At 36.7% G+C, this 20,274-nt stretch overlaps 1 protein-coding gene, 1 long non-coding RNA gene and 4 pseudogenes across 2 annotated transcripts; 3 read left to right on the top strand and 3 right to left on the bottom strand.

Annotated features, from left to right (window-relative positions):
• Positions 1–3,537: 3,537 nt before the first annotated feature.
• On the top strand, positions 3,538–9,036 carry LOC114580030. Its single transcript, XR_003701340.1, has 3 exons — positions 3,538–3,723; positions 4,829–4,894; positions 8,657–9,036. It is a non-coding gene; the product is annotated as an uncharacterized LOC114580030 (long non-coding RNA).
• Positions 4,829–8,466, bottom strand: LOC114580029 (annotated as a pseudogene).
• A 1,302-nt stretch (positions 9,037–10,338) lies between the features above and the next one.
• Positions 10,339–11,213, bottom strand: LOC110093286 (annotated as a pseudogene).
• A 19-nt stretch (positions 11,214–11,232) lies between these two features.
• On the top strand, positions 11,233–12,562 carry LOC110093285 (annotated as a pseudogene).
• A 1,968-nt stretch (positions 12,563–14,530) lies between these two features.
• Positions 14,531–17,026, bottom strand: LOC110093284 (annotated as a pseudogene).
• Positions 17,027–18,295: 1,269 nt separating this feature from the next.
• On the top strand, positions 18,296–19,813 carry LOC110093274 (sugar transport protein MST6-like). Its single transcript, XM_020818110.2, has one exon. The coding sequence runs from the start codon at positions 18,299–18,301 to the stop codon at positions 19,811–19,813; it is 1,515 nt and encodes a 504-aa protein (XP_020673769.1). The 5' UTR covers positions 18,296–18,298.
• Positions 19,814–20,274: the final 461 nt, after the last annotated feature.

Genomic DNA, 20,274 nt, shown 5'->3' with positions numbered 1-20,274 from the left:
TCAAACAACAAAGAATTATTTTTTGGTAAGTAGTTGATTAATTACAAACTTTTCTCAATTTATAAATATGAACATGTTATATTCTTCATCTCCTTTAAGATGTGAAGAGTTATAAGGATGTCTACTATTATTTTGACAAGAAAGCCTAAGTTAGGCAGCTATATATTCAGAGACTAATTAGAATGAGACACGTCTGCAATACTGAGTGCAGTACCGAGCGGTACCCAACTGTGATACCGATATGGCTCATTCTGGATGATCTCCGGACGGCATTTAGCGTCCGCACAGAATAATTTATTAGTAACATTAAATATTCACAACTTCAGCTTCTATAAATTTATAGGTTTTGCATTATATGTGCTATTGCATGTGATCTATAATAGCGTGCCTTGTGGGCCTGTGGCAAAGAGTATACTTATCATTCACTAAATAATTTATCTAACTTTAATCTGTGTAGAATATTATTGAGTCAAAGAGAGTTTGGCTTCCAATAAATCTCAAAAATTGGGTAGGGAGAGAGAAAGATATTAGAACGCACATTAGAAAATGCTCAATTGATTCTCATTCAAACCCTAATATCTTCAAATGAATGATATTTATAAATGTGAAATACTACTACTCAAGTCTCAATAGCAGCCTATTATGTACCTAATAATTCTATCTCAACTCATATATCTATTGCAATTATTTAACTATTAACCCTTTGACCTCTTCATCTCCTTAACTAGGAGTGTTAAGTGAGTTGAGCTGGCTCAAACTTGACTCATTTATAGACTCTAAAGCTAAGCTTAGCAAGCTCACGAGTCATGTTAGAGATTGATGAGGTTCAGCTCGAGAGCTCACGAGCCGCTCGATTCACTAATAATATTTTTATTTTATTAGGTTAAAGTTGAACCCGCCTAATCCCGCTTAAAAATTAATACTAAATATTTTGCTGATCTCGATTCCGGCTTATTCTATTTGAGCCAGCTCGAATTCGAGGTAGATAGCTCATTAGGCGGACGCAGAAGAAGACGAGCTCGAGGCGGATGCGATTCTTGAAGGCAACGAGACGCGGAAGAGGGCAAGACGTTGAACTGTCAAAGGCTTGCGAGTTTGACGATTGCGAAAGACGCCGGTGGCTTGCGAGCAGAGGCGGAAGACTTGGAAGATGCAAAGGCTCGCAAGCCGGCTCGAGCTTGTTTACAGTAGGACGAGCTCGAGTTCGATCTTGCCTTTTGAGATGGGTGGAGTCAATTTCTCACATAGCCTGAGAATTTATGTTAAGCTATTATTGTACTAACTGCCTCACGATTGGCTTGAAAATCACTAGATTTATTTTGAGATTAATGCTACAAATAAATAGTTTATATCGTACTAAGTGCTATCATCGCCGTTTGTGCTTTTGTGCTCCCTGAAACCCCCAACTCACTAATTGAGTGCGGGCATGAGGCCGCCGCCAAGGCAATGCTACGTAAGGTGCGAGGAACTGATCACGTTGACAAGGAATACCAAGACTTAGAAATCGCTAGCAATGACTCCAAGACCGCGCGGCATAATCGACCATTCATGATGAGATTTTGTTATTGTTATTATGATATGAACAAGTATTCTTATTATCAACATTTACATTTATATGTGCTAGCTGGCACAGCTTAATGGTTCTGTAGATGATGCATTAACTATATAAAATCATTTTCATACATTGTCTTTATGTCATTTGGTGGAAAACTTTTTTGAATGTTTATTCTATGGTAAGTAGAAAGAAAATACATTTTGAAAATAATGATTTTATAATTATCTATTTTATTAGTAATGATAAAAATCATTATCTTTCCTTTTTCAGCTATTTTAAAAATATTTATAAAGTTTAAATTCTTATTTATTTATTATTACATCACAAACTTTAAAAACATATTTTCTAACTTCTATTAAAAATATTTTCTAACTTTTATTAATCTTTAAAATCATATTTCAATATATTTTAAGCTATATTAAAAATATTTACAAAGTTTAAAATTTATATTTATTTTTAATAACATCACAATCAATTAATCAATTGGAAACTAACCGAACTATTAGATGAACAGAGCATGGAGGGGTTTTAAATTTTTAATTGTTAATTCAACGAAGCTTTATAAGGCTCAATCAAATGACAGCATCATTTAGAACATGATAAATGAATATCATTGCTCAGATTCCACAACGAGTTGCAATCTTCTTATTATTCTTCTTCAAATGTCATAGGTCTAATTATGGCTTCCCTTTCTTCTTCAAATAGTGTTGTTATTGGTTCAGTAGATGACTTCTTCAATAAACTCTCGAGTCTTGTTGTAACATCCTCTCACTATTATCAAAGCATTCAATAACAGTGAGCTCCTGCCATGACTTACTCATCATTGTCAACACCTTCTCCACCAAACTCTCATTGCAACTTCCTCATGATCCTTCTTAGAGATCTTGACCTCATAAGTCAAACTCAAGCATGCCTTTAAAACAATAAGTCGCCATGAGGCATGCCAATCACAACCTCATAGGCTATCATTTATTCTTCTTCTTCTTCGAGCACCATCGACACTGATCCCATAAGTGACTTCTCCGAAATGCTCCCATCACAACTCCTCACACACACATCAGATACTCAAGTTTTGAACTCAAAACCTTTTGGTTGATAGTCAAAACCGCCTACAAATATATCAAGCTGAACTGCACCATTGTGATATTCTTATTAAGCTGATCACGAGTTGTTAGCAAAGGATGAACCGTTTATTTGACAAATCTAATATTAGTAATATATTGGCTAACTGATCAGCTAGTATGGGCAGCATGTTGATTTGGGATTATTTTTTTGTTTTTTCTCTTATATGAAATTTTATATATTTGAAGAATTTGTTTATCTTTATTTGTAAAAAAAAAAAATTAAAAATATATTTGACAATAAAAATAAAACTTATATATACAATTATATTTTTTTCAGTCAATATTTGTCTTCTTGAGAGTAATAATTTATCATGAGCATCTCATAAATAGAGGCATATGGAAGTCATATAACTCCAAAATTTTTATATTTAGTTAGATGAACTACATAAAAATTAATGGTTCTAGTCATGATCTAATAAGATGGAATAATACTTAGAAACATGCATGTATGTACTTTCCTTTATACATGAATAATAAGAGGAATAGATGTTCGAAGACCAACCAGAATGCGGCGCATCACCCCCTCGCTTGGTACCGTGGCTCGGTACTACTCGGTACCACAACCCGATACCGCTAACGTGACGCATTCTTGTTAGTATCCGAACATCGTTCTGAATCCGGACTCCGCACAAAATAATTTCTCTTAATTGTGAGACATGCACATTGGTGATTGACATGCATAAAATTTCAAAATTCAAATTGGAGAGGCTTTGACATTATTTCCCTAATGAGATTACCAAATTAATATGTTTTATTTAATTCATATCAATCAATATCATTATTTAAAAAAAAAATTAAATTTAGAAATTATAAAAAAAAGCTGCCATAGAATAATTCCTTACGCCCTGTTGGCGAGGCTTGGTCTTTCTCTCCAGATCCCCCGCCCAAATTGCCAAAACTCAATAACAACCCCCAGATTCCAGGAACTCGCGAGACTATAAATATGGGAGCAAACCGAGAGAGTACCAGAGGGGTGCGAAGGAGAAGAGAAGTTTCTAAGTTAGAGCTGAAGAACAAAGGAGTTAATTGGGAGAGGGGTTGGCGGTATTCTTTTCTTCCTTTTCTTCTCTATCTCCTTAATTTATCTTCTCTTTATGATCTGCCTAGAGCCTTTGGCCTGTCTAGGGTTTGCTTATCTTCATCGCCATCACTTCGTTGCTGCTTCGGCTTCGTAGAGATTAGCGTGAAATGGTGGAGAAACGGGATTTAATATTCTTTAGGATTTGAAGTTGTTATTTAATTTGGCTTTTTGGCAGTTTTAGATTAAAGTTTTTTTGCGAGTCTGAACCATTAAAACTTCTAATGTGGAAAACAAGAAGAAATAACAGATATTTAGAAATTTGAAGAGTGGTTGATGAGATACTAAAATTTGAAAGTTATTTAATCCCAAAAACTGAGCTGAAATTCATTCTTGGTAGAATTATTTGTGCAAGCCGTATCACTTTATTATCCAAACAGGAACTATTAGAATTAGTTAATTAATTACCTGATCATCTATTAATTACATTCTAAATATTCAATTTTTTAAAATAAATTATTGCCAGAAATAATTAATCATTGAGATACATCTTAATTGCCATCATTGAATATATTTCAAATCCTCTTTAAAGGAGAAAATATTTTTCAAATCTAGAACATAAGATGCTCTATGAGGCACCTGCCCAGTCCATGTTAAATCTACATAAAGAACAATTGGGCAAAAGCTTACAAGTAAATCCTCTATTGCTTCCATTTGCTTGCTTAATTACTATGTCCTCTAGAAAATGCTAAGATCTTACCAAGCAAGTTAATTAATTATACTAATATAACATTAATCCATCATTCCATAAGCTATATTATCGCACAAAAAGCTGTATTTTCATTTCGGAGTATCCTAAAATGCCAAACTAACCATGCGCTTATAGATAAGCCAACCATTGTATATGTCTATATGATATGAGCTATTGCTATAATGGGATCAAAATTAGAAAATGTTTTTGTGAAATTTATACAAGACATGCACATATATACATATTCCTCAGGCTAACCATTTGTTGCTTTCTCGCTCAATTTATTTATTTTTCTTATTCAAAGCAATGAATTCATAGTTTGAGACTATTATATATACCTCATTTTTATTAGTTTTTTTTTTTTTTGTGTAAACTTGCAGGGTTTGTTGCATCTGTTGTTTAGTAATTCAACTCGCTGGACTTATCACGCAATGATGCCTATCATGGTTACATTTGTTATATCAGCTAAGAAATACTTTTTTATTCTTGATTCTCTTCTTATTGATTCATTAACTGTCACAGCAAGTGATAAATATTAGGTTGTTTGCTTGCTATGAGTGCTTCATTACATAAACATTGGATCAGATAGTTCTGTTAGTTGATTTTAGCATTTTTATTATTAAATTTGCTATTTTTTATTATCATCTAGTAGCAATCATTTGCAAGTAAGATGGAAAGAGAGGTGCTCTTTGTTATCTAGTCTTCTCTGAAAGTAGTAGGATTTAAACTTGAAGTTCTTCCATTATATGCATATAGTCCTCCAAAGTGAGGCCTTGGTCATCTAGATCTTCACCACCTATATTTTATTGTTTTCGATTGAAGGGTTGATTGCTAACCATGGAGAAATATGTCTTTATTTTCTGGTAGTATAATTTTACTATCAGCTTTATATGATCTCTCAATTCTTTTGATATATATTTTATTATTTCAGCTCTAATAGCTGGCTATTGCTTTTGTATTTGTAACTATTCCTGTTTGGTAGGTCCCTCTATGCCAACAAAGTTTTTATCCATGCTGAAAGTTATAAAATCCTATATTTTGATAGTTTTGTGGTACTGTGATTCAGTTTTAAAATTTTTATTTAAAGTATAAAATAAATAAAACTAAATAATAAGGTATTACTTTCAATTCAAATGAAAATTTTCTGGACATTAGTGTAGACTGGGGAGTAAATATTGTGGCTTGTCATTTAAAAAACATACTTTAGCTTGACTTATAAGATCAATGTCACTAAGAAGGATCGCGAAGATTCACAGTGAAAGTTAGGTGGAGAAGGTGTCAATGGCATCAAGTAAGTCATTACGGGAGCTCATTGGAGAAGACTTTGATGATAATGAGAGGAGGTTATGATGCAAGCTTTTTAGAGAAGTCACTTATGGGATCAGTGCATGTGATGCTTGAAGAAGAAGAAAGGGACAGTTTATGAGCAGCATACCTTGTGATGGCACATTGTTTTAAAGGCATGCTTGAGCTTGAATTTCGAGTTCAAGGTCTCTGAGAAGGATCGTGAGGAAGTCACATCAGGAGTTTAGTGGAGAAGGTTCCGACAACTGTAAGTCGGGAGAGGAGCTCCCTGTTGAATCTTTTGACAATAGTGAGAGGAGGTTGCGACGAGAGTTTTTTGGAGAAGTTGCTGTCTGGACCAACAATAATAGCATTGTTTGAAGGAGAAAGGGATGTCAGAATTGGACCCATGACATTTGAAGAAGAAGAAAATTGCAACTTGCAGCGGAATTTGAGCAATCATATTTATTTAGTCTATCCTAAATGTAGTGGTCATGATCTTTGGATTTAATATGAAATTTTAAAAAATAGGATGGATCATGGCATTCTCAATCTCTTGGGAAAAAGGTGGGGAAAATATGGATTGTTTAATCAAATCAATTAGTGAGTGAATGAACTGAGTCTCATAAAGCTCAAACTCAATTAATATGGGAGATGTAATATATGCTCGAGCTCATGGCTTGATAAACTTGAGTCACATGCTCATTAGCACGCCGGATGGTCTCACTACCCCGCTAAGTTAGATATTACTAAACTCCCAAGTACCCAAAGTAATGAGAAAAGAGAAGTATTATTTTATAATAAATTTTTAAGTTTGCTAGCATCTCACTATTTATCTTCCTACTCTACGTCACAGAATTGCAATATTCTATTTCTCTAAGAAACAAAAATGTGCGTTTACCATAATAGCTATCGTTAAAGATAACATTTTTTAACTTATTGCCTTTGCTTCATTGAATTAACAATTGAAACACCTTCACTTTCTTGAGATAGTCATCAGCTTGGGGTTTCGGTTCATATAAAGGCATGAAGCATTAAGTTGTGTATATGGCATATTTGTGCTTAGTTCTCTTAGTTCCCAATCGATTAATTGATTGGGATGTTATTAAAAATAAATATATATTTTAAACTTTGTATATATTTTTAAAATAGCTTAAAAAGTAATTATAATGATTTTTATCGTTACCAATAAAAATGATAAAAGTTAAATGATTATTTCAAAATGTATTTTCTTTCTGCTTACCATTGAATAAACATTCGGCAAAGTTTTTTCTCCAAATGACATAAGCACAATGCATGAAAATGAATTTATATAGTTAATGCATCTTCTACATAACCATAAGCGCTGTGCTAGCACAAATAAATATAAATTTCCATAATAAGAATTCTTGTTCATATCTTACAAATCATCGCTCAGAATAACAATAATAAAATCTCATCATGAATAGTCAATATTTATGCCGCACTAAGCATTGCGATGTGTATAGCCTCGTAGGGATGAACTTTTTCATAACTAATGCTTCTTCCATACGAACATCATCTCCTCAATCGGTACATTCTTCATCTCCGGAGAGAACAACAAGATGAGCGTCGTCAATATGATAGCAAAATTGACAAAAAAAGTAAAAGAGTTTGAATTTTATGTTGCAAAACATGTTGAGGAATAGCCGAGCAATTACGAAATTGAAGAGCATGTTCACCAAAACTTTGATGTTCAGCCTGATCTCCAATGAGAAGATCTCCGATGGCATAAGCCAACCTAGCAGTGACCACACGAAGGCCGACACATAGATGCAAATAAAGGCCACCACCAACCCGACATAGCTCTTTGACAACTCCGTGTGCAAGCCAGTGACTCCGAACTTGATGCCAATGAGCGTGCCCACAATGATCTGGCATATGATCATTTGAACCCCGCCTTCTAAAAATAGGGTGCATCAGCCCAACTTATCTATAGATGCAATGGATACGAATGTAGCCACCATGTTCACTATGTCAATAATGACGATGTACATGAGTAAAGCCTGGTCGTCGAATCCCATGATTTTGAATAGAATAGGGGCGTAGAACATGATAACGTTTATGCCGATGAGTTGTTGGAAAATGGGGATGAGTATTATCATGGTGAGTTATGGTCTGTATCTACGTTGTATGATTTTTTTCCATGGGTGCTTCATGGCCTTAAAGTTGCTGCTGGAGATTATCAGGTCTTAGTATTCCTCATCGATGTGATCAGTTCCTCGCACCATGATGAATTACAAGATGTTTTGCTCTCCAGTAATGACGCCAAGGCCTTGAAGCACTCATGAAAAAATATGATAGAGCCTAGATATAGACCACATCTCACCATGGAAAATACACATCTACTTTTTTTTTCAACAAGTCATTGGCATAAATGAGGTAATGTTCTACGCCCTAATATGCTCTTCAAAATTGTAGGCTTCAGCAACCTAGCATAGCTCATGTCTTATATTATCACCAACTTGTTGAATGTGGTAGCCACATTAGTGCCTATTGTATATGTAAACAAGTTTGGGCGGCGTGTTCTATTTTTAGAAGATGGGGCTCAAATGATCATCTGCTAGATCATTGTGAGCACACTCATCATCATTAAATTTAGAGTAATCGGTGCACACACGGAGTTGTTAAAGAGAAACACCGGGTTTGTGGTAGTGTTCATTTGTGTATACGTGCTAGGCCTCGAGTGATCTTGACGATCGCACGAGAGGTTTGTGTCATTAGAGATATTCCCAATGAAGGTTACATTGGTGGGGCATAGCATCTACATCTTGGCGAAAATGTTCTTCACATTCATAATTGCTCAGTTGTTCTTCAACATGCTTTGGCACATGAAGTTCATACTCTTCTACGTCATTGTCAGCTTTGTTATCACAATGACAACATTCAGCTTTTTCTTTTTTCAGAGATGGAGAATATGTCGATCGAAGAGATGGTATTTGTATGGAGAAAGCATTGGTTTTGGAGAAAGTTCATCCTTGATGAGGCTCTGCACGCCACAAAGGTTGTTGCTACATTATTGAATATTCATGGTGAGGCTATGTTATTATGATCACGATCGTTGGATTTAATATGAATTGATAAAAAAATATGATATGCATCATGACATTCTCAATCTTTTGGGAAAAGAAAAAGGTTTTTTTAATCATAAAGCTCAAGCTCAAACTCAATTAATATAGGAGATGTAATCTAAGCTCGAGCTCATGGCTTGATAAACTTGAGTCACATGGTCATTAGCACGTCGGATGGCATCAATTACATCTCAAATTACTATTTATCTTCCTACTCTACATCACAGAATTGCAATATTCTATTTCTCTAAGAAACAAAAATGTGCGTTTACCATAATAGCTACCGTTAAAGATAACATTTTTTAACTTATTGCCTTTGCTTCATTGAATTAACAATTGAAACCCTTCACTTTCTTGAGATAGTCATCAGCTTGGGGTTTCGGTTCATATAAAGGCCTGAAGCATTAAGTTGTGTATATGACATATTTGTGCATAATTCTCGTAGTTCCCAATCGATTAATTGATTTCGATGTTATTAAAAATAAATATAAATTTTATACTTTGTATATATTTTTAAAATATCTAAAAAGTAATTATAATGATTTTTACCGTTACCAATAAAAATGATAAAAATTAAATGATTATTTCAAAATGTATTTTCTTTCTACTTACCATAGAATAAACATTCGGCAAAGTTTTTTCCCCAAATGACATAAACACAATGCCTGAAAAAGAATTTATATAGTTAATGCATCTTCTGCAGAAACATAAGCTTTGCCAGCACAAATAAATATGAATTCTTGTTCATATCTTAAAAATCACCCCTTATAATAACAAAAATAAAACCTCACCATGAATAATTAATTATGCTGTACCAATCATTGCCACGTGTAGAGCCTAGTCAGGGATGAACTTTGCCATGACAAATGCTTCTTTCATACAAATATCATCTTCTCAATCGGTGCGTTGTTCTTCTTTGGAGAGAACAACAAGATGAGCGTCATCATTATGATAGCAAAATTGGCAAAAAAGTAAAAGAGTTTGAACTTTATGTGGCACAACATGTTAAGGAATAGCCGAGTGATTACGAAAGTGAAGAATATGTTCACTGACATATTGCTAATCTGCCCAGTCGACCTGATCTCTAATAGGAAGATCTCTTATGGCACAAGACAACCTAGTAGTGACCATGTGAAGTCGACACTTAAATGCAAATAAACGCCACCACCAACCCGACGTAGTTCTTTGACAACTACATGTCGAGTTAGTGACTCCGAACTTGATGCCAATAAGCATGGCCATAGTGATCTAACATATGATCATTTGAACCACACCTTCTAAAAACTGATCGCGTCACCCCAACTTATCTATATATGCAATAGATATGAATGTGGACAACATGTTCACTATGCTAGTAATGACGGCGGACATGAGTGAAGCCTGCTTATTGAATCCCACGATTTTGAATAGAAAACAGGCATAGAACATGATAACGTTTATGCCAATGAGTTGTTGGAAAATGGGGACGATTATTATCATGGTGAGTTGTGGTATGTATTTACGTCGTTTGATTTTTTTCATGGGTGCTTCACGGCCTTAAACCTGTTGCTGGCGATTACTTGGTCTTCGTATTCCTCGTCAATGTGATCAGTTCCTCGCACCTTGCAAAACATCACATTGGCGGTGGACTCATGCCCTCACTTGTTTAGTGAGTTGGGGGTTTTGGGTGTACAAAAATGCCGATGGTGATGATGGCGCTAAGCACGATAGCAATGGAAAGGCTCCAACCCCAATGTCCTCTAATATGTGATGTACAGTGCTTAATGAGATTTGCGGCCAAGATGTTGATTGTGATCATCATCTGGAAGCCGATATTGAGCATGCCGCAGAGTTTAGGTGGAGCCATATTCAAGAGGTGGACGAGCACTGATTGGTTGGCGAAGCTGATGCCTCGGAGGATGAAACCAAGGATTAGCATGAGAAAACTCACCGAATCGTCGTTGAGGATGGCACCAACTGAGAAGGTAAGGCTGCCTCCGAACATGAGCTATTTGCGGTCGAACACCCACCCTTGTAACAGTTGAGGCAAAGGAGGAGATAAGGGCCACTGGATACAAGGATGATGTGAAAAGTGTCAGGTGTTCGCTTTTGAATTTACAATATTCAATAGTGGAGACATTCTCCTTTACCTTGTGTTACACCGACGTGAAGAATTAGACAAGAAAGGAATCCATCGATGTGACTCCACCGGAGATGCTGATGTCATACCCGAAGATGAGGCCTCCGATGGCGTCGACTAGGCATGCTAGGAATACAAAACCCTTAAACTTGCCGAGGGTATTCTTTCACGACCACTTTGCTCACCATTATTGTTATGGCTAAAGGAGCAGTGATGAATCCTAGATATGGAAACGAATACCCTAGCAAGATGATGGTTTTGTATTCCTAACATTCCAAATCGCCACCACCCGATGCCTCATATTTGGGTATAACATTGACATCTCTGTCGTAGTCATATTGATGAATTCTTTTCTTGTTCCGTTTTTTCCGTTGGTGTACCACAAATAAAAGGAGAATCTCTCCACCAATAAATATTGTAAATTCAACAATGAACTCCTCACATTCTTCACATCATCTTGTATCTGGAGGCCCTCATCGTACCATCTTCATCTCGACATTCACAAGGGAGTTTGGCTGCAAATTATTCATGTTCGACGAGGGTCTTACCTTTCTAGTTGATGCGACCCTCAATAGTTTGGTGGTGAACTTACTAATGTTGATCCTCGATCGCATCCTCCTCATCATCGGCGTCGGCTTCTCCATCCAATCCTTGCCACTCTACCTCTCAGAGATGGTTCCCTCTAGGCTCTGCAACAGTGCTCAACATGGACTTCCTGATGATCATCACAATAGACATCCTTGCTACAAATCTCATTAACTACTGGACGAAACCAATCAAAGGGGGTAGGGGTTACTCTATGCAAGGTGTGTGGCAATGATGAAATACATAATGAATTACAGGATCTTGTGCTCTCTAACAATGATGCCAAAGCCTTAATGCACCCATGGAAAAATATCATAGAGCCTAAATATAGATCACAACTCACCATGGAAAATACACGACCACTTTTTTTTTTTTTTCAACAAATCTTTGGCATAAATGAGGTAATGTTATATGCCCTAATGGTCTTCAAAATTTTAGGCTTCAGCAGCCTAGCTTAGCTCATGTCCTCTATTATCTCAAGCTTGCTGAACGTGATAGCCACATCCGTGTCTATTGTATATGTAAACAAGTTAGGGCGTCATGTTCTATTTTTAGAAGGTGGCCGAGTTCAAATGATCATTTGCTAGATCATTATGTGTGCACTCATCAGTATCAAATTTGAAGTAATCGGTGCGCACACAGATTTGTTAAAGAGAAACACTGGGTTTGAGGTGGTGTTCATTTGCATCTACGTGCTAGCCTTTGAGTGGTCTTGGGGATCGCTCAGGTGTTTTATGCCATTAGAGATATTCCCAATGAAGGTTACGTTGGTGGGGCATAGCATACGTCTTGGTGAACATGTTCTTCAAATTCATAATCACTCAGTTGTTCTTCAACATGCTTTGGCACATGAAGTTCAAACTCTTCTATGTTATTGTCAGCTTTTTTATTACAATGACAACATTTAGCTTTTTCTGTTTCCATAGATGGAGAATATGTCAATCGAAGAGATGGTATTTGTATGGAGAAAGCATTGGTTTTGGAGAAAGTTCATCCTTGATGAGGCTCTGCATGTCACAAATGTTGTTGCTACATAATTGAATATTCATGACGAGGCTATGTTGTTGTGATCACGATCGATGGATTTAATATGAATCATTAAAAAATATGATGCATCATGACATTCTCAATCTTTTCGGGAAAAATACGGTTTTTTTAATCAAGCCAATTTTCATGACATTCTCAATCTTTTCGGGAAAAATACGGATTTTTTAATCAAGCCAATTAGTGAGTGAATGAACGGAGTCTCATAAAGCTCAAGCTCAAACTCAATTAATATAGGAGATGTAATCTAAGCTCGAGCTCATGGCTTAATAAACTTGAGTCACATGCTCATTAGCACGCCTGATGACCTCACTTACACCACTAAGTTGAATGTTAATAAACTCCCAAGTACCCAAAGTAATGAGAAAAGAGAACTTTTATTTTATAATAATTTTTTATGTTGCTGGCATCTCACTATTTATCTTTCTACTCTACATCACAGAATTGAAATATTCTATTTCTCTAAGAAACAAAAATGTGCGTTTACCATAATAGCTATCGTTAAAGATAACATTTTTTAACTCATTGCATTTGCTTCATTGAATTAACAATTGAAACCCCTTCATTTTCTTGAGATAGTCATCAGCTTGGGGTTTCGGTTCATATAAAGGACTGAAGCTTTAAGTTGTGTATATGTAGGGCTGCAAATGAACCGAATCGAACCGCGCATGTTAGTGTTCATGTTTGAGTTCATTTATTATTAGCTTGTTCAAGTTTGGTTCATGTTTGATTCGAGCTTTATAGTTTGTGTTCATGTTTGATTCGTTTAAATTAATAGTGTTCATGTTTGGTTCATGTTCGGTTCATGTTCGGTTCATGTTCAGTTCGTTTATTGCTTATCGAGCTTTAAACAAACAAGCCTTAACGAGCTATGTTCGTGAACATATTTAGCCAATTTTTTTACACTATCAAACAAATACGTTCATGAACAAATCTACTGAGTATTCTTGAGCTATCAAATGAGCAAGATCATGAATATATACATATCTAGTATTTTTGAACTATCAAATGAGCTCATTCACGAACAAACGATCTATGATTCTTCTTATATTTGTTTATGAACATCTCACACAAACAATCTAGCAAACATTGATAAATGTGAAATGTCTCTTGTTCATGAACAAATTCATTCCATTGAAGGTATAAAATAAAATGAAATAAAATTTCTAATATAAGCAGTTGTCTATTTAAAATGAAAATATGATTAATATATATGAATATATTTATCGAGCTTATTCATGAATTCTAAATCGAACACAAATTGAACTTTTATGAAGCTTCTTATCGATCTTAATGTCGAGCTTGTTTACGAGCTTCAAATGATGTTGTTCGTGAACATAAATGAACCAAACACATTAGTGTTCAAGTTTGTTTATTTAAGGATCGAGTATTAAAAATGTTGTTCAAGTTTGTTAATTTAGTTAGTTAAACGATCACAAACGAGCTTTAATTGAACCGAGCAACGAGTAGCTTATCGAACGTTTGGTTCGCTTGCAGCCCTATGTATATGACATATTTGTGCATAGTTCTCTTTGTTCCCAATCAATTAATTGATTGCGATGTTATTAAAAATAAATATAAATTTTAAACTTTGTATATATTTTTAAAATATCTTAAAAAGTAATTATAATGATTTTTATCGTTACCAATAAAAATTAAATGATTATTTCAAAATGTATTTTCTTTCTACTTACCATAGGATAAACATTCGGCAAAGTTTTTTTGGCCAAATGACATAAGCACAATGCATGAAAATGAATTTATATAGTTAATGCATCTTCTACAGAACCATAAGTTGTGCCAGCACAAATAAATATAAATTTCCATAATAAGAATTCTTGTTCATATCATAAAAATCATCGCTCAGAATAATAATAATAAAATCTCATCATGAATAGTCAATTATGCCGCACCAACCATTGCGACGTGTAGAGCCTCGTCAGGGATGAACTTTTCCATAACTAATGCTTCTTCCATACGAACATCATCTCCTCAAACGGTACATTCTTCATCTCCGGAGAGAACAACAAGATGAGCGTCGTCAATATGATAGCAAAATTGAAAAAAAAAAAAAAAAGAACGTAAAAGAGTTTGAATTTTATGTTGCAAAACATGTTGAGGAATAGCCGAGCAATTACGAAAGTGAATAGCATGTTCACCGAAACTTTGATGTTCTTCCTGATCTCCAATGGGAAGATCTCTGATGGCATAAGCCAACCTAGCAGTGACCACACGAAGGCCGATAAATAAATACAAATAAACACTACCTCCAAACCGACGTAGCTCTTTGACAACTTCGTGTGCAAGCCAGTAGTGACTCCGAACTTGATGCCAGTGAATGTACCCACAATGATCCTGCATATGATCATTTGAACCCCGCCTTCTATAAATAGAGTGCGTCGCCCTATCTTATCTATAGATGCAATGGATACGAATGTAGCTACCAAATTCAAAATGCCAGTAATGACGTCCGACATGAGTGAAGCCTAGTCGTCAAATCCCATGATTTTGAATAGAATAGGGGTGTAAAGCATGTTAAGGTTTATGCTGATGAGTTGTTGGAAAATGGGGACAAGTATTTCCATGGTGAGTTGTGGTATGTATCTATGCTATATGATCTTTTTCCATGGGTGTTTCACGGCCTTAAACATGTTGCTGGTCATTAGCAGGTCTTCGTATTCCTTGTCAATGTGATCAGTTCCTCACACCACGATGAATTGTAGGATCTTTTGCTCTCCAATCATGATGCCAAGGCCTTAAGGTACCCATGAAAAAATATCATAGAGCCTAGATATAAGCCACATCTCACCATGGAAAATACAAATCCACTTTTTTTTTTCAACAAATCAATAGTATAAATGTGGTAATGTTCTACGCCCTAAGGATCTTCAAAATTGTAGACTTCACTAACCTAGCTTAGCTCATGTCTTATATTATCACCAGCTTATTGAACGTGGTAGCCACATCAGTGTCTATTATATCTATAGACAAGTTGGGGCGGCGTGTTCTATTTTTAGAAGGTGGGGTTCAAATGATCATATGCTAGATCATTGTGGGTGCACTCATCAACATCAAATTTGGAGTAATCGCTGCGCACACAGATTTGTTAAAGAGAAGCACTGGGTATGTGGTGGTGTTCATTTGCATCTACGTGCTAGCCTTTGAGTGGTCTTTGGAATCGCTCGGGTGGTTTATGCCATTAGAGATATTCCCAATGAAGGTTACGTTGGTGGGGCATAGCATCAATGTCTTGGTGAAAATGTTCTTCACATTCATAATCGCTCAGTTGTTCTTCAACATGCTTTGGCACATGAAGTTCATACTCTTTTATGTCATTGTCATTGTCAGCTTTGCTATCACAATGACAACATTTAGTTTTTTCTTTTTCCAAAGATGGAGAATGTGTCGATTGAATAGATGGTATTTGTATGGAGAAAGCATTGGTTTTGGGGAAAGTTCATCCTTGATGAGGTTCTGCACGTCTCAAAGGATGTTACTACATAATTGAATATTCATGATGAGGCTAAGTTATTGTGATCACGTGCAGAGTCCTCATGTAAAGTTTTGTCCGGATTTCAATGAAATGTTCACACGTAGTCAAAATATAATTTTTTATAATATTAAGTATTTGTTGAGTATTTACTGCATATTTGTTAAGTATTTGCTACATATTTATTGTGTATTTACTGATGTCCCCTAATAGGCTATGGCACTAGAGTCATAAATCAATTAACATTAATAATTAACTTATCACTTAACTATTTTTCGTAAAATGAGTGCTAGAACTCGACCCACTACGATTATTCAACTTATTTTCAACCCATGTATTATGCATTCGAGTGCAATATATCACTTAATTAAAATAGAAATTTAAACTATATTCCATAACTATCTATCATAACTTAAATGAAATATTAATTAATCACGTTAATTGAAATGTTCATTTGGACATAGTTTCATACAATATATAAACATCTTCAGTGGTGCGTGCTTTAGGCTTTGTTTTAGACAACTTTTTTATTACTTTCTAAAACAATTTTTTAGTACAAAAATCCTTAATTCGAAAAAATTGTGCGCTAGAAAAATACTTCAAAAAAATAGTAAGAAAACTTATATATAATTATATATACTCTAGAGAGAGAGTTTTTTTTTTTTTTCGGGAGAGAGAGAGAGTTAAATATTGATATTAACATTATTTAACTCTTATAATTTAGCACAAGTAAAACTACAAATAAAAAAACATGTTCATTGACATGTTGATGCTTTAGCTCGATCTTCGACCTAATCTCCGGAAGATCTCTGATGGCACAAGCCAACACGATAGTCCCCAAGACTGCTTGAAGGCTGACATGTACATGCAAATGAATGCCACCACCAACCCGACAACTCCATCTGCGACCAGTCACTCCAAAGTTGATGCCGTCGAGCGCACCCACAAGGATTTGACAATTGATCATTTGTCCTTAAATGGCCTAAATGTCCCAAAAAAAAAAAAAAAAAATCCTCGTGTATTTCATCGTTGCAACGCACCTCGTGAAGCATCATCTCGGCTTCCTCCTCATGCACATGCTCAAGTAGAGAGTTGGGGATCATAGGGAGAGCCAATGTACCAATCACAAGTGGGGGTGTCAAAATCAAATTTCGGGTCGGGTTCGGGTCGAATCCGAAATTGACCCGGGGGTCGATCCTAAGCCGACTTGGGTATGTAAATCCTACTTTGATCTGTATCCATCCAATAGTTAATGAGATTTGCAATGAGAATGCCGATTGTGTTCATCTTTCAGATGTTGATGTTGAGCACATCGCGGAGCCCAGCAGGAGCCATCTTGGAGAGGTAAAGTGGCAAGGATTGGTTGGCAAAGTCGACACCAATGTCAAAGAGGATGCGACCGAGGATTAGCATCAGTAAGTTCGCCGCCAGGTTGTTGAGGGTCGCACTGACTAGGAAGGTCATTCCCCTGCCGAATATGAATCATTTGTGGCTAAACACTCGTTAATAGTTGAGGCGAAGAAGGCGATAAGGACCGCCATATATAAGGATGACATGAAGAGCATGAGGATCTTGCTATTGAATTTACAGTACTCATTGGTGGAGACATTCTCTTTTTTCTTGCGGTATCCGGATGAGAAGAACCGAATAAGAAAAAGTCCATCATACCCAAAGATGAGTCAGCCGGTAGCGACGATAAGGATTGTTAGGAATAGGAAACCATCATCTTTGTTTTGTTAATTTCTTTGGGTTGCTGTTGCAGCCTTAAGTTTTATCTGTTTAGAGAATTAAGAAATTATTATTAATTTACACATTAATTATATATAAAAAAAACTGCTTTGAAGACTTATGGTTGATCTTCCTTCTTTTTTTAGTTTATTTAACGCAAGAAAGATCTCCAATTATAGAAATAGATGTCATAGTTAGCAATAAGGATAACTGAGGATCCTTCGACAAGGCAAAAATTATTGATAAAGGCAAACCAAAATTAGTAATTAATTCCCATACAAAGGAGACAGAATGGATAAGATATGCTCGATGGGCTTATAAATATCTTGGACGAAGAAGAGAGATCATGCAATCCAAAACTTTCCTCCTCCATTGATCGATCTTTAGCTCCCGGAAATCAATTACTTTGTTACCTCCTCTCGTTCCTCTACTATAATTCTTCAATTCTGTTTCGGTTAGCGATATATTGATTTCCTAAACAAAATTAAAGTCCCATCTGTCCATATCAATAATGGCCGACCCGAAGGATTACCCCGCCAAGTTGACAGTTTTTGTATTCCTGGCGTGTTTCGTCGCCGCCACCGGCGGCCTCATATTTGGGTATGATCTTGGAATCTCCGGTGGAGTTACATCAATGGATTCTTTTCTTATCCGATTCTTCCCATCGGTATACCATATGGAAAAGGAGGATGTCTCGACTAATGAATACTGTAAATTCAATAGCGAGCTCCTCACGCTATTCACGTCGTCTTTGTATCTGGCGGCACTTATCGCCTCCTTCTTCGCCGCGACTGTTACAAGGGTGTTCGGTCGCAAATGGTCCATGTTTGGCGGCGGCATCACCTTCTTAGTGGGCGCGATCGTCAACGGCGCTGCGGTAAATGTTTTTATGCTAATCCTTGGTCGTTTTCTCCTAGGAATCGGCATCGGCTTCGCCAACCAATCGGTGCCCGTCTACCTCTCCGAGATGGCTCCCCCTAAACTCCGTGGCATGCTCAACATCGGCTTCCAGATGATGATCACAATCGGCATCTTGATCGCAAATCTCATCAACTATTGGACAGCACTGATCAAAGGGGGGTGGGGTTGGCGTGTGAGCCTTGGCCTCGCTGCTGTGCCTGGTGCCATCATCGCCGTTGGTGCTTTTGTACTCCCTGAAACCCCCAACTCACTACTTGAGCGCGGGCATGATGCCGCCGCCAAGGCGATGCTCCATAAGGTGCGAGGAACACATCGCGTTGACGAGGAATACGAAGATCTAGTAATCGCTAGCAATGAATCTAAGGCCGTGAAGCACCCATGGAAAAATATCATCCAACGCCGATATAGACCACAACTCACCATGGCAATACTCATCCCCTTTTTCCAGCAATTTACTGGCATCAACATCATCACGTTCTACGCACCTGTTCTATTCAAAACTATTGGCTTCGGCGACCAGGCTTCTCTCATGTCCGCTGTCATTACTGGCACAGTGAACATGTTGGCCACATTCGTATCAATTGCATCTGTAGATAAGCTGGGCCGTCGCACTCTATTTTTAGAAGGCGGGATTCAAATGATCATATGCCAAATCATTGTGGGCACGCTCATTGGCGTTAAGTTCGGAGTGACAGGCGCACAAACAGAATTTTCAAAGAGCTACGCCGGGTTGGTGGTGGCATTCATTTGCATTTATGTGTCAGCATTCGCGTGGTCATGGGGGCCACTCGGGTGGCTTGTGCCATCAGAGATCTTCCCATTAGAGATCAGGTCGGCTGGGCAGAGCATCAATGTGTCGATGAACATGTTATGCACTTTCATACTTGCTCAGGTGTTCCTCAACATGCTCTGCCACTTGAAGTTCGGACTCTTTTACTTTTTTGGTGGTTTTGTTGTCATAATGACGACGTTCATCTTCTTCTTCTTTCCGGAGACGAAGAATGTGCCAATCGAAGAGATGGTGATTGTTTGGAAGAAGCATTGGTTCTGGGGCAAGTTCATCCCTGACGAGACTCCGCAGGCCGTACGTGTTATTGCGGCATAATTTACTATTAATAATAAGGCTCTGTTATCGTGATTGTGAGCCATTGTTTTTAAGATGTTTACAAGTATTTTAATTATGGAACATTATATTTATTTGTGCTGGCACAGCTTCTCGATATGTAGAAGATGCATTAACTATATTAATTTATTTTCATGCATGCATGATTTTTATGTCATTTGATGGGAAAACTTTGCTGAACGTTTATAAATGTTATTTTTTGAGGAGGTTGCACCTGTTAAGATTGTGGATCTTATTCGTACTAATGGTGGTAATAAACGTAAGAATAAAGGTAATAAGAAATAGCCTTTGCCTTTGCTTTTCGGAGGTGAATTTTGATGGCTTTCTGGACAATGATGTGGTTGCCCCCAGCTGCCCCTCGCTGTCTTGGCTGGTTGGCAACCGAGGTGATTTGGAATTTTCCTGGATTGATTGGTGGCTTGGTTATGGTAGTCTTTTCACCT

This window comes from Dendrobium catenatum, unplaced genomic scaffold (genome assembly GCF_001605985.2).
Source record: "Dendrobium catenatum unplaced genomic scaffold, ASM160598v2 fragScaff_scaffold_743, whole genome shotgun sequence".
Classification (NCBI taxonomy): Eukaryota; Viridiplantae; Streptophyta; class Magnoliopsida; order Asparagales; family Orchidaceae; genus Dendrobium; species Dendrobium catenatum.
Note: the sequence above shows the minus strand (reverse complement) of the source record. Positions and strands in the feature narration are given on the sequence as shown.

Bases quoted from the DNA above. Each gene is read 5' to 3' on its own strand.
- LOC110093274 (XM_020818110.2), top strand. From the start codon at position 18,299: ATGGCCGACCCGAAGGATTACCCCGCCAAGTTGACAGTTTTTGTATTC.